At 32.0% G+C, this 15,600-nt stretch overlaps 1 protein-coding gene across 3 annotated transcripts in view; it reads left to right on the top strand.

Moving 5' to 3' along the window:
* Ibtk (inhibitor of Bruton tyrosine kinase) overlaps positions 1–15,600 on the top strand; it is a 78,267-nt gene that overhangs the window by 45,773 nt on the left and 16,894 nt on the right. For 2 of the 3 annotated variants that reach the window (XM_063233128.1, XM_063233127.1), the window contains exons 21-25: positions 220–332; positions 5,513–5,661; positions 7,016–7,179; positions 9,205–9,297; positions 9,817–9,960. In XM_063233128.1, coding sequence (XP_063089198.1) covers positions 220–332; positions 5,513–5,661; positions 7,016–7,179; positions 9,205–9,297; positions 9,817–9,960 — 663 coding nt within the window. The remainder of the gene's footprint in view (positions 1–219; positions 333–5,512; positions 5,662–7,015; positions 7,180–9,204; positions 9,298–9,816; positions 9,961–15,600) is intronic. The other variant, XM_063233129.1, reaches the window with a different exon arrangement.

Genomic DNA, 15,600 nt, shown 5'->3' with positions numbered 1-15,600 from the left:
CCATGTCTTCAAGACTTCTACCTACCTTACCTTCCAGTAGATTTAGGGTTTCTATTTTAACATTTAGATCTTTGATCCATTTTGACTTTGGTTTAGTGCGTGGTTATAGATATGGATTTAACCAAAATATTAACATTCTGTTGATTAAAATGCATAAATTTTTTGTTGTTTTATGTCTAACAATTTTCAACAAATTTTTATATTGCTTTTTCTTTTTAGGGAAACTGTGTTTAAGAAGGCAAAAACAAAAGCTAAAAAGAAGCAACGTAAACGTTCAGATAGTTCTGGAGGTTATAATCTTTCAGATATTATTCAGAGTCCATCAACTGCAGGTTAGTGGAAAGTGTCGAGTATGTATTTCCAGTTCTAATCTTTGATGTTTCTCTTTATTATCTAATTCATGTGACATTATTAAATACTATTATATGTCTGCTGCAGATTTTGAAATAGAAAACAGTTTTTACAGAGGCTACAGAAAATGGTAGTATATTAAGAAAAGTTCTGTGATCAAAGTTTGCTGTGGTGAGCAGGGAAGAAGCATCCCAGTGGGATTAAGAGCAAAGTGACACTCTAGCTGAATCTTAGGTAAAATTAGCCAAGAATGGAAGGCTGATAAGTATACTAAGTAAGGGCAACGGATTCCCAAGCCTAGAGGCAGTAGATTGAATTGTACATTTCTTGTGTATGTAGTTCAGCATAGCTTAGCCACATTAGGCTGTGTACATAAAGGAAAAAGATTGTTTAGAGTCAAGTTTTGGAGAGTGGTTTAACTAAGAAAATTGGACTTTATGTTAAAGCTTATGGGTGGCTGTTAATAAATTTTTAAGACGTTATGAGTAGATAAAATTTTTTTTTAGAAAGACTTGTTTGTTCAGTGGCGTAATTGATTAGCGCTAGATCAAATATTTCAGTGTCATTATGTTGATTGCTCTTAAATATATCAGTGTTTCAAGCAAGACGTCATTTTTATATGTGAAGAGATTATAATCTAGTAGTGGACTATAGCATATTTTGTAGGTAGGCATTATATGAACCTGTTTGAAAGTAAAGGTTATTAGTTTTACAAAAATTCTTCTATGAGTTATTTTGGAATGCTTTTACTGAAAAGAAAAAAATGCTATCAATACTTATATTCTTTTTTTGTTTTTTGGTCTTTTTGAAACAGGGTTTTGCTATGCAGTTCAAGCTGGCCTTAAGCTCACTGTGCAGCCCAGGCTGGTCTTAAACTTGTGATGATCCTCCTGCCTCAGCCTTCTGAGTGCTAGGATTACAGGTGTGCGCCACCACACCTGGCTGAATACATATATTTTCTGTTCAGATTTATTGTTACCTTCTTAATATATTTGTTACTTTACAAATATTCTGTAGACACACACACACACACACACACACACACACACACACCATCTGTATGTGAATATGTGTATTAATGAGAGACTTTTTACTGATCCATTTGGAATATGTTAAAGATGTGATATATTCCCCTAAATATTTTAATATGAATCTTCTAAAACATTCTTCTGTACAACTACGTATTATTATCACACCTACAACAATACATTTGCCTGAATATATCTAGTATACTTTATACCCAGATTTTTTGGATCATTAAGTGTTTTTATGGGTTTTTTATTTTCACTTTTAAATAAAACTAGTATTTTGTCAACATCAGTATTATCTTTGCTTAAGATCTCTTTGGTCTTCTAACTAGGGCAGTATTTTCCCTACTTTTAAAATTTTGTATTGTTTTTATTTTTCAGAATTTAAGCTGATTTTATTTGACTATTATACATAACAAGATTTAATAAGTATCTGAATTTTTTAAGTTTCTTTAGATAAAATGTGAAATTTGACCATAAAATAATGAGACAGCAGTATGACTTTTGGATGTGTAGGTACAGCAGTAACATTTAGCCTGATATACTTTCTGTAAGTAGTACTTTTAGTCAGTCCTATACAAGTAACTCTGAGAAATCAAGATTAGATTATTCTATGTCTCTTAGAAAAAGATAGCTGTTATATAGGACAAAGAAAGAATTCTTTGTTTTGTAAATTATATATTACAGATGAGATGCTTGATGTTTCTAATAAAGCCAAAAAAAATAATTTCAAGAATAATTGTTTTGGATGACACAATACATAAACAAGATGAATAATATATCTGAATTGATTTATGAAGCGCTGAGTGTAGAATCAGGAGACAATAAATCTGAAGAAAGGCAGGGCTAAGAATTTTCCGAATGTAAAAGTTTGTGTTTGAACTCTTGGTGTTGTATGACTTAGACTTAATTGTATGTACTTCTTAGAAGGAGGTATGGATAAATTAATAGAAGGATGAATAAAAATCAGACAGTTACACACATGGTAGTTTTCCAGCTACCTAAATGACATGGGAAAAGCAGGTACTTAACTTGGTTTAAATAGTGTGGTTAGCATGTGTGTTAGAATCTTACAATTTCAAGTTAGAAGAGACCATTAACGAAGAAATACATGTCTTTTACTTTATTTTTTTGGTTTATTTTATTTTCTTTTATTTTAAAGATAGTGAAATACTACAAGACAGAACAAAGCCAGTCAAGACAATGCAGTGAAATTGGTACAGAATTTCAGAGTAGGATGCTGGGGGGATAACGATAATAGCTACTATAGTATGTCTTGTTATCTTCACAGTAGTTGTCCATGCAATCAGATATAGCAAAATCAAACCAAAAACAGAAAACTACAAACCAGTCCAAACAGAATATTGAATAGAGCAAAGAATTAATCAAAACAAAACTGAAAGCAGTATTGGCCTTCAAAGACAAGATAGGTCTGGAGATTTAGCTCAGCGGCATAAGTGCCTGCTTGGCAACTGTGAGTTCAATTCCCCGCACCAAAAAAAAAAAAAAAGACAAGATAGAAGGAAATCCCCCATATTTGCTCTATGTGTACTGTCATCCTCTCAAGAGATCCTCAGACCTCTGGCCCCAGGTCAGCATAATCAACCAAACAATACAAGCATTTAGTTGCTTTATGTACCTTAGTTGCTATCACCTGCGGCTGACCTTGAAACCATCTGGTTATTAGGGGAGGCAAGGGGGACATGGGAGACATTTATCAGCCAGAGTTGATAGCAACTAAGGTACATATGTTGATCCTTAAGGTTAGGCAAGTAACATTGTTAGTGACCAAAATGTAATTGTTGGTCACTTTAATAATCTATTTGATTCTCTAAATAATATTTCTAATTGACTTTTGAAAACACTGAAAGTATTTTATTTTATGGAAAAAGGTAAAACAAAATTTTGTAAAAAAATCAGGAGAATAACAGTAGTTAATACATGCCATTTTTAAAGTAGTTGCTCAGGATACAAGACCCAGGCATAATAATTTCTGCAATTGATATTTGCACAGGCCTTATTTTTAATGAACTAAGAGATACTAATAACATAATTGACTTGCCTTTTTCCCTTTTCTGTACTGTTCTTTCCCTTTTACCCATTCTACTTCATTTTTCCTTTTGAGCAGTTTCTTCCCATTTCACTATGTCTGTTGTACAGTTTAGAACTTACCTACTCGTTCACTTTCCATACCGGGGAGACAATGTGATGTTTACACATGTGAATCTGATTCATTTCACTTGTGAGCATGGTTTCAAGTTGTATCCATTTATCTATACAAGTCTCAGGTTTATCCTTTATTGCTAAGAAGTACTTCATTGTATAAAAATACAGCTTTTTTTTATCCATTCCTGGGTTGATGGGCATTTGTGTTCTTTTCAAGGTTTAGTTATAAGAAATTGTGCTGCTATGAACATGGGTGTGCATGTATCGCTCTGGTGTGATGTTTTTAATTCTTGTGGGAAGATACCCAGAAGGGGAATAGCTAGGTGGAATGGGACTTCTAATCCTAGTTTTTGAGGATTTTGGGGAATCTCCATACTGATTTCCACAGTGGCTGCACTGGTCTACACTTCCACCAGCACTGGGGAAGCATTCCTTTTTCATTGTTTTAATTTCATTGTTTTAATTTATGTTTCTTGAATGACCAGTAATGCTGAACATTTTTCATATATTTATTTGCCATTTGTATTTCTTAATGTGAGCAGTGTGTTTTTATCTCAGAGGCCCACTTTTTGACTGAATCTTTGAATTTGGGGATTCTGATATGTTTCAGTTCTTTAATATGTTCTAGATAGAAGTCGTTTGTCTGAGGGACAGTTGGCTAAAATTTTTTCCCACTCTGTGGGTGGTCTTTTCATTCTTTTGGTAATTTCTTTTGCTGTACAAAAGCTTTTTGATAAGTGAGATCCCAGTTTTTGATTCTTTGAAGTATTTCCTGTGTAGTCTTGAGTTTTGTTCATGAACTCTCTACCTACACTTGGGTCTTCAAGATTTTTGCCTACTTTCTCTTGCAGCAGACTTAGTGAAAACACTTAAGTATTAAATGTAATGTCTTAGCTGAAAATTTGCCATTAATATTCAGTTGATAGGGGGGAAAATTTAAGTGTTATTTTTATACCATATCTTAGCAATGACAGTAGCAAAAGACTCAGTTTCTTAATATGTTTACATTAAAAGAATCATCACTTAATTCAATGTGTAAGAAATGGTATGTTTTATTTATTTTTAAGTCCATTTTTCAACTTTTATTATTAGATAGTATTTTTACATCCTTAGTGTTTCATAAGATTCTAATAAATTTGAAATGTATGAAAATGGTTATCTGGAATTGAGAAAAATTTTACTCTGTACAGTACTGTTATATTTGAATGACACGTTGTGCTAATGAACCTGGATACTAGATATGGCACAGACAGGCGTTTAGACTGCTTATGTGACAGAAAAAGTGATACATTCCAGGGGAGGCTTGCGTATGGCATGGGTGCCACAACTGGCTCTCTGTTACCATTGAAAGCTGTATATGCATTTCATAACTGCTCTCTTCAGTTGATACGATGGATTAAACATTGGCAGAGATTTTTCACAGGGCAAAAAAAAGTTGGCAGAGATTTTTTACAGAGGAAAAAAAAATCAACTCTTAAACAGGCTACAATGGATTTCTTCAAAAGCCGCTGCTATGAGGCCAGTCTGCTGGCTGAAGGAGAGGGAGCAAGGCCACAGGTTTCCTCTCACACAGAGTCAAGCAGTTCTCTTCTGTGTGGGTGCAGAGAGACAGATGGAAAAGGAAAAGACGGAGTCTGGAGTGTATTAATCTTTGTTTATCTTCAGTGGGTAAAAGGTTTTCAGTAATGTATTCAAAGCAAATCCCAAAGAACTGTCTTTCTCCAGATTCATTGCATATTTGACATATAATTAAAATGAATAAAACTAGTCTTACAATCATCTTCATTTCAGGTTTTCACTTAAATGAGTAGGCTTTTGCAGTTACCCATATGATACAATTTTGATAGAATGAGTATAATTTAAATATTACCACTTCTGGACAAATGGAAACTTTTGTCTCACTGTCTGTAATGCATATATGTTTAATGCTTATGTGTAAAGTTTTCTTTTAAAATTTCACATTTTAGGATTATTAAAGTCTGGTAAGACCAATTCTGTGGAATCTCTTCCAGAGCTCTTGACATCAGACTCTGAAGGCAGTTATGTAGGAGCAAGTAGTCCTAGAGATTTACAGTCCCCGGATTTCACCGCAGGATTTCATTCAGATAGGATTGAGGTTTGTTTCATTCAACACTTTTCTTATCTTCGGTTTTCAAATCTGTGGACAGTTTAACTTTAGGTTTTCATTACTTTTGTTTGCACTTTTAAACCATCTATAATCTATAAGAAGATTAAACTAATATAATATAGGTAGTGCTATATTTTCACATTTGTGAAACCTTTCTAGTTTTAGAGATTTCAGTGGTAGTTTTGAGATCTTTATTTTCTCTGTTCTTTTTGTAAGTAAACAAATTATTGAAATGTACTTTGGAAATATCAGTTGACAATAATTGTCAGAGGAAATGATTTTGATTATAAACCTAATGTCAAATTCAGTGAAGTCTCTTTTACAGTACTAATAGTTACAAAACAAGCTAGAATGATGAAAACGTTCTAACTGGCATTACATTATAGGATTCCTAGTGTGTTCAACTGTCTTAATATTTTATTCCACCATTTATAAAATGTAGGGGTAGAAAATGTGAAGTTCATTGGAGATAAAATTGTTTTTCTGTAACACTTAGATACCCACAAAATACATGGGAACTTCTAGGAATTCATGAGACAATTGACATTTGCTCTTTCTTCTTAGAGTGTTCTAGACCTCAAGCACTGATTTGATGGTTTATTTTTACTAGGATAGGGTTTTAAGTTTGGAGACAGTTGTTAATTCACATATTTGGTGTAGAAAAGAGTTAAGACTTAAAGAAAGGTTGAAGGCATATTGAGAATGTCTTTCTATCACAGAAGAATCTATCCTGGAAATGGAAATTTTATTTTAACAACTTACTTGACCCAGTATAATAGGAGTAGATTTCAAAAAATTTTATCAGTACATATTTACAGTACATAACAATTACATTTATCATGGAGTTGGTAAATGCACATAACACATCTTAATTCTTTTTCTGTCCCACCCCCATCTCTTGGTCCCCTTCTCATTGCAAAAGATAGTTACAGAATCCTTTTTGAACTGTTAATGTTGTTTGACTTAATTTCATTCAAAGTATTTTAATTAGAGTGAATTATGTGATACTTACCCAGTTTTCATTTTGTTTCTTATAGTCACGTGTTAATTTTCAAGTTACTGCTTCATCTTTTATTTGTATAGTTTTTATTTACACTAACTTTATGTGTAAATAGACATTTAATGTGCAGACTTATTTTTCTAAAAATGATTCTCCAAGCTCACAATAATTGGGTTGTAGTCCATGATATAGTTTGAGAATTCATTGAAGGAAACAGAATGAGAATGTGAGATGATTTACTGTCAAAAGATTTTACTATAATAGTAAGTAATAACTATATATTAGCTGTTGACTTAGGTGCCTGCTCCTATTAACTTTTTAAATGTTATTTTCTTCCCCCAGGGGAAAGTTAAACCATATGTTAATGGTACACCTACCACATATTCTAAGGAAGATTTAAAGCCATGTGAAAAATCACCAACACTTAAAATATCTGCTCCACAGCCCATTCCTAGCAATAGAATGGATATGACAAGCTCTTCCACTTGGGTTGCTGGCTCTTTCAGGTTAGATTTTCATTTGTTTTGAACATAAGAATTGCTCATTTTTAGTCAAATGAAAAATTTTAATGAAGCACAGTAGTGTTTTCTAATATACAGAAAATTACCTACTAAGTGTACATTGCTAAAATTGCTAAACACCTGTAATAGGATTTCCCTTGATAATATTTAGTTGTATCGTATTATTGTAGGTGAATACTAGTGAATGCTGTATTTGTACTATATGTTGTATGTATGTGTACATGTAAGCGCATGCCTGTGTGTGTGAGAGGAAGGGAGAAAGAAAATCAAAAGTCAGGACAGATGAGAATGGAATAATGCTAATGAATGGATAAAATATTAATTATAGTTAGGAAAAAGTCCTGTTTTGTTGCAAAATAGGGTAACTATAGACACTTTATCTACTATTTATTTAAAAAACAGCTAGAAGAAGGAATTCTGATTGTTTTACCACAAAGAAATGATAAATGCTTGAGGAGATAGGTTTACTTTCATTTGAACTTTAGCACCTATGTGTGGAAACATCACATGGCAATCCATAAGTATGTGAAATTTTTATTTTATTTAATTTAAAGAGTTCAAAAGCTCTTCTGAAGCAGATCATTTTCTTATGTGGTATGCTTTATGTCTTGAATCCCTCTAAGGAGTATTTAAAACCTCATAAAAGGTATTGTTACAGTTAATTTTCCTGAAAATATTCATTTAATGTTATACCCCTCCCCTAAAACATGCCTATATTTTATACAGTTTTATTTTGCTGAGAAAAGAACATGAAATGGTGGCTACAATTAGAATTCAGTTTGTTCTTTCATAGTGTTTATTGAGGTTGTATGTCTTTTTTTTCCCCCCTCTGAGATACTGGAGATTGAGTTCAGGGCATCACACTGAGCTGCAAGCACTACTCTTTATTTTGAGATAGGGTCTCACAGAGTTGCTGACTTGCCCATCCTAAGCTCAGAGTTAGTGTACTCCTACCTCAGCTTTCCAGGGTGCTGTGATTACTGGCATGTGTCACTCGACCTGGTCTTAAATTCTTAATTGGCTTATTAACTTATGTTGACATTTGAACGATTAATGTAATTTCCTTTATACTTTGTTTTGCACATTTGAAAAAGTTTGATGTTCCAGTTTATGTTGCTTTATGTTGTAAAGATAGTTCAGAAATTAGTCTCAATATTTTACTTGTTCTAAGTAAATACATTGAAACAAACATAATTTGGAAATACCTAGAAATGTCTTTTAATTGCTAGTGTTAGAATATTTTGTTAACATGTTTTCAGAGCAGCTGAAAATCACCAACATAAGTTTGCAGTTTGTTTCAGTACAGTGCTCACTGACAAAATATGTAGCAATATATGGTTAGTAAATAATATATATACAAATATTTCTATGGTCCTCTGAAGTACTTTTTAGTGGGAGTAGTAAATAGAATTTCTTATTCAAAAAGAAACTGTTTACTTTATAATATGTAATGTATTTACTTTTAGCTCCATTACAGATTTCATTGAAATCAGACTATTTCTGAAGATTATGTAGTTTGCTTTTTGGGTTTTTTTTATGGTATGAATCCCTCTGGTGGGTCTCTAGTATTGTTATGCATCCCTACAATTTTCTAGTAAATACCTCTTTGTGTTAATACTTAGACAGTAGTGAGAATTTTTTTTTTTGTAAAAAGTAGAAAAGAAAATACAGTTTTCAAAATTCATTTATCTGAAAGAATTTAATTAGATCTTTAATAAGTGCCATAGTGCCATATTAAGATTAGAATCATTTTTCTTGTTTAGTAGATTTTCAGATATATCTCCCTTTATGAGCTTAAATGCATCTTATTTGTGTATTTATAAATAAAAGTAGGTTTTGTATAAAATATTCTTTTTGAGCTTTTGCCACGCTGACAAAATAAGTCTAAATTATACTTTAATTACTATCTTACATGTAATTTACAATTTCAGTGAAATTTGGAGTTGGGCTTCATAGGTAAGTGAATGTTTTATAAAGTAACTTTTTAATAACCTTTTTTATGTTGTTTAGTCCTGTCAGCCCTCCTGTTGTGGATCTCAGAACCATCATGGAAATAGAAGAAAACAGTCAGAAATGTGGAGCTACACGAAAAGCAAATTCTGGGTTAGTTAAAAGAAAAAGACTAAGTTACGTTATATATCTGCCCTGAAATATTACAAACATTTGCTGAATCTGTCCTACATCTGATATAATCCTTCTTCTACATAATTTATATTTTATAATATTGTTTTTAATGATTGAGTTGAGTTTATAGACTAACATTTGTGAAATTCAATATTATCTGCTAGAAATTTGCCTTTAACATTTCATTGCTGTCTGCTTCTGTAGAAAAGCTAACAATTTAAGGTTTATGATGCAACTTCTACTTGGAGAGTATTTGTGGGAAGGTTCATAATTTGCTGTTACTTAACCATTAATACTATAAATTGATAAGTATTAAAACTTGTGAACACTTTGGTTCCATAATAGTAGCCACACAAAATAAATAGAATACATTATGTATAACCTGCATTAAACAGAAATTAATGCTAATTGGTGTGATGTATAGCAAAATGATTTTTTGTGAAATTAAAGTTTCTCAGAAGCAGAGAAACTAATTGGTTTAACTCAATTTTGTTATAGCAAAATGATATCTCCAGGAGTTAAACTTTCTCAGAAGCAAAGAAAAATGATCGCATTGACTACGAAAGAACACAGTTCAGGAACAAGTAGCATCGAAACAATTTTAACTGCTTCTTCAAAAGCCCCCAAACCAGTGAATGCATGGTATGTTCTTATTTTTATTAAAATTATCTTACATCTATGCATTAGCTTTTAAATGGCTTCTGAGATTTTTCCCCACCTGTGTTTCTAGTGTTTTTTCAAATATTTCATTCCTCCTTTGCTTTTAAATTAAACATTGGAACTTGAAAAACTAAGATTTTCTGTTTTTTAAATTTTCTCTATTTTTTTAATTTTAATTTTGGATGTCTTGACACATTCATCATAGTTTTCAAATGTGCATATATATTTTCTGTGTGGACCTAATTTCTTCTTTTGTTTTGCTGAAATGATTTAAATTATTTTACTTTTTCAGTTTTTAACAAGTAAGATATACCATAAATAAGTTTCATAAAGCATACCTTTTCAGCACCTTCACTTGTCATACTGCAGGCATCATAAATGTCTTTACAGGTTTTGATCAAAGATTGTTGTCACTTTTCTAAAACAAAGCTGTTTACTTAGAATTGTAGCCTGGACGTATAAATACATATTACAGTTTACTCATAGTGGCACTATTAGTAGGAATAATTTTCGAAGAAGTCAGATGCCAAAGTTGGGACGTGTAAAACAGGTTGCCCTTAATGCTTCTCTGCCATCCTTCCTGTGTTCGATCCCATACGATGTATCTGGCTTAGGAGTAGTTTCAAATTTGTCATTAAGCATCTTCTGCATACAAGGTACCCTGCTAGTTTCTGGTAGACAACTAGGACATATTTGGTCTTTGATTTTGCCGAGTATTTGGTGTTTTAACACTGTTTTGTTTTTCTTAAAAGTAAGGGAGAGGCAAAACCAAGCAAACAGTTCATGTAAGAACTATCAGTGCACTAAATATACTTTCAGAGAATTAACTAACCACTTTAAGAAACTTTGACTTTAGTAAGGTGGGTTTAATTTTGCAATCAGTTTCTTATTTTTTTTAAAAATGTAAACAAATAAAAGAAGTTTCATTTGTTTTTCTGGAGGCATCTTTAGCGCAGTACTCATCTCTATTGTGAGCTGGGATCGTTTTTAGGCTTGTTGAATATTTCTCATCTTGAGATACTCCTTACTTACGTTGGGAATTTCCTTTCCTTCTCTTCAAGATTTAATCTTGTTTCTGTACAAAAATCTCATGTTTTATTATTGTTTTAACTTGTAACAAAATTTCACTAGTTTTCTGATAAGAATGTATGTAGTACATGCACTTCGGAGTTGTTACATCTGTGGAAATGTTACTCTTTTATTCTTGGTATGATGGTTAGATTGAAATAGGATTCAGAATTGGAAAGTGTTAGGAAATCTGATCCCTTTTCTCCCTTGTGTTACTTTTGGGACGTCTAGTACAATTTGAGTTGTAATTCTTTATGTTATTTTCTGTTTTCCTTCTTCCACCTCCCTACCAGAAGCTTAATAAATGGTCTTTTTTTTTTATAGTTGGTATTTTGAAATTTCACAACAACGTACTTTGATGGGGGTCTTTTTAAATATGTTACTTGGGCTCTAATTGAGAACAACGATCTTTAATTTCTAGGAAAATCTAATATACCATTTATTAGTTACAGTTCTTTTCTTTCTCACTGTTTTGGAGTCCACATTAATCAGATACTGGTCCTCTTGAATTTCTCTGCTTTTGTGTTCTGTTGTCCACATATATGCCTTCCTATTCCACGTTGTTGAATACTAGACTTTTCAACTATGAATATCCTCAATTGCCAAGAACTTTTTTTTTTTTTTTCCCGCAAAGTCCTCACATTAAAATTGCCAAGAACTTTTGTATTTTCTGGTGGTGTTTTTTTTATAGCATTCTATTCAACATTCTTTTGAAGATCCTTGTACTGTAAAAACACTGTCACCCATTAGCATATACTCAGCAGAAGTATATGAACATGCATTCCAGGCAACATGTTGCCATTTGTGAACAACGAAAAGTTTATTCCTGGTTTCTTGTTTTACTAATGACTTTGAATAAAATTTCTGTCCTGCTAAGGTAAAGGCAGTATAATCATGTGAGTCTAGAGTTCCATGACATGTGGCATCCTAAACAATGCCACAAGTATGCTTTGAAACCAATTTTTATGTTTCCAACTTTATACCTACTTTGAAATTTGATACATGGAATAGATGCATTAGATGAGCCCCCCAGGTTCTGAGCTTTCCTGTCTTGCACTACTCATCTGATGACAAATTAGGCTTCATTTTTCCCCACTGTCCTGACCAGTTAGTCTAGTACTTTACCATCCTCCACATCCTCTGTTTAGTCTACCATATTTTAATGTCTTATTCCTTGTAATTAATTTAACCAAAAATTAAAACAAAATTTAATGTTTAAAAAGATTGAATTTTGTTTTAATTTTTGGTTAAATTAATTACACTAGAATTTTATTGGAAAGTTTTTCAAGGGAAAGTACTCATTTATCTGAAACGACTGTGTTTATAGAGTATATTCATGATTATAGTGCTTTATTTTAATATCTTTTAAATATAGATCTTTATCATCTAAAGTATAATCTGAAATTTTAGTTTTTAATTTTAATGTAAATATGAATAGATATTAATAAAGAAAATATACAAAAGCACTCTTCTATGAAAAAATATACCAAAGTTCCATAATAAAATAGATAATAGTAATACAGTAACAGTAAATATAGTACACTGTGTACCATAATCTTAAGGAAATTGTGTATGATAGTGGAACACATTAAAGGTAGCTGGTTTTTACATTGTAATAAAGTTGTTAACTAGTTGAGTTTTAAATCTAATATAGAAACATTAAATGTGTATTTGATTTGATCACTTTTCATTAGTAGATGTCTTATTTGGAAAAACAATACATTCTTAAGTAGAGAAATTCATAGTTGCTATGGGTAAGTCGTCTTGAGTAGACAGATGCATAGTCTTAATAGCCTCATTTGATAATATGAATGTAAATTCTTGCAAACTCCATTTAAAACTGACTTATATTTCAGTTATTGCTGGCTTTTGGGCTCCTGTTGCTGGATTTTGAGCTTCTATTGCACAAAATATTGGGATTGCTGTTTTTCTGATATTGGTGTTTATTGCTAGATACATCTCTTGCAGGACTGTTGTGATTGTGTCCCATAGGCTCTGGTATGTTGTGCAGTATTATTTAATTATTTAATTTTTTCTGTGCCTCATGGTTTAAGCTCCATGTTACATGATTTCTGTGGTTTATTTTGCATTTATATCTAGTTTCAGTGCACTGTGATGTATGCTTGGAATTATTTCAATTCTTAAGCAAACTTTATAAGCTTCATATGTGATCTGTTTTTTAGAAAGTTAATTTACTGCTGAGCTGACTATATTTTCTTGGGTTGAACACTAGGTACATATCTATGTAAAGTCTATTTATTCAAAAGCATAGTTCAACTCTCTTCTTTCTTTGTTGACTAATCCAGTTGATCTATTTGTGAAAGTGGGATGTTGAAGTCACCTACTATGGTTGTTTTGATATTTATCTTGATCTTTTATGTCCATTAGTATTTGTTTTACAAAGCTGGGTACACAAGTATTTGGCACATATATATTTATAATTGCTATCTCTTCCTTTTGATTTGTTCCCTTTACCAATATGTAGTGAATTTATTTGTCTCTTCTGCTGTTTTGGCTTGAAGTCCACCTTGTCTGAAAATAGAGTGGCTACTTCCTCTAGCTTTTAGGCTCTATCCTTTGAGTTTTAGTCTTTTAACATGTTCATTGTGGGACTGTAATTGGTATATTTTGCTGCTGGATGACTGATTTGAATTTGATCATTCTTGCTGGCTGGAACCAGTGGTAGCACATGCAGAACTGTGCCAGAAAAGCATTGATTTAGCAGACCAGATGTCATCATATTTCCTTAAGGAAAACATTAAAATTATATTTAAACATTATAGTACAGCTAATTTGTTGTATAGCAGTTGTCAATGCATATTTTATACACCAGGGTTAGGTACTTGAGAGATTTCCATGTTAAAATTTAGAGGATTAATTGTTGATAAATATTCATGAATATAAGCCTATTGCAGTTGTGCATGCCAGTAATCCCAGCACTCAGGACGTTGAGCCAGGAAAATTGCTGGAAGTTCCAGACCAACCTGGTTTCATAGTGAGTTCAAGACTAGCCTAAGTTGCACAGTGAGACCCTGTCTTAAACAAGCAAACGAATGAATATAAATACATTTCTTGTAATTTAATGAAATAAAAGTTTTTGATTACCATAATAATTTGAACTGGTATTAACAGTATTAAAATTTATATTTGAGCAGTAATTCAGATTCAAGCAACTAACTAGAATCAGTCCATCTACAGATATTTAAAATATTTTTGGTAGTGAAAAGACCAGTAAAAGTAGTTAGATCAATTTGTATCATCAGTGATATAAGCCAGTGGGAATGTGTTAAACATTAAAAGTAGCATATTTTTTAATTTTTTTCTTGTTTTATTTTTTAATTTAATCTTCTAATCTGAGACTTGATACTTATCTGATCTTTTATGTCCAATATTTTATTTTATGAATTGGAGAGTTGAGACTGTTTAACCTAGAGAGTTGGTATAGAAAAGGGGTTGGCTGATTCCTGTTTTTTGTTAGGAATTTCTTATGATTTTTTGTCATGAACGGTCATTATTTCTGCATCAAATTTGAAAGATAGTTTTTCAGGATTCATTAATTTGGTTTAAAAGTATTTTATTTTGCTTTTGGATTGAAGAACTTGTGTATGAGCTTCTCCCCTAGATGTTTAAGTTGATAAATTTGCTGTAATTCTCATAAATTGACCTTTATAAATGTGTTGTTGCTTTTCACTTAATAACTTTTAAAATTCCCTGTGTTGGACCTCTGTGATTTTAACTGTGTGTCATGGAGGAGAGGCTTTTTTTTTTTGATGTGGCTCTTTGGGGTTGTATGTGCCTTATTCATCAGTATGTTGAATTCTTTCCCCAACATGGAAAATTTTCTGCTGTTCAATAAAGAGGTTTTTTTTTTTTTTTTTTTTTGCACCGTTTGTGCCCTCTTCTACTGTTTGTTCTAGGTTATTGTTCTTTGAGTCATCTGGCAGCTTTTGATCCATTTTCCATGATTGCTTGTTTTTAAGGTATCTCTGAGTATATGGACTCTTCTCCGTCAGTCCCATCTTCCAGTTCTAATCCTGTCTTCTCACATTGGTTGCTTTTGCTGCCCATACTTTCAGTATAGTTTTTAAAATCCTGTATTTCTGTGTGGTATCTTTTTGTAGACTCTTAACTCTTGGCTTAACTGTTCATTCATATTTTGTATCATTTTGGTTAGTTCACCTAGCTTATGGTTTCTGTATTCATTAAGTTTGGTGATCATTTTGTTACTAAGTCCAAGATCTGACTTTATTATGTTTAATTGTATTATGTTGCGGCTCTCTGCACACCTTATCTGTTTTTTTTTGTGGTTTTTCCTTTTTTTTCTTCATATGTATTAGCCATTTTGTTTTTCTATTTCCTTCCGGTCAGTGCTCATTGGATCAGTTTTGGGGAAAGTTTTGGAAGCTTTTTATTTTTGTCTTGTCTTTCTTTTTTCCTCTTTCTTTTGTGTTGAGCATTGAGGATCAATTAGAGAAGATTCTTGTTTTGGTTAAGGTCTCTTTCTTGGTGATGAGATTTTGGTTTTGTTTGCTTTTTGTATTATTTTATCTACTC

The sequence above is a fragment of the Cavia porcellus genome, unplaced genomic scaffold (genome assembly GCF_034190915.1).
Source record: "Cavia porcellus strain 051 isolate PalLab524CR breed Dunkin Hartley unplaced genomic scaffold, mCavPor4.1 scaffold_22, whole genome shotgun sequence".
NCBI classification, from domain to species: Eukaryota; Metazoa; Chordata; class Mammalia; order Rodentia; family Caviidae; genus Cavia; species Cavia porcellus.
Note: the sequence above shows the minus strand (reverse complement) of the source record. Positions and strands in the feature narration are given on the sequence as shown.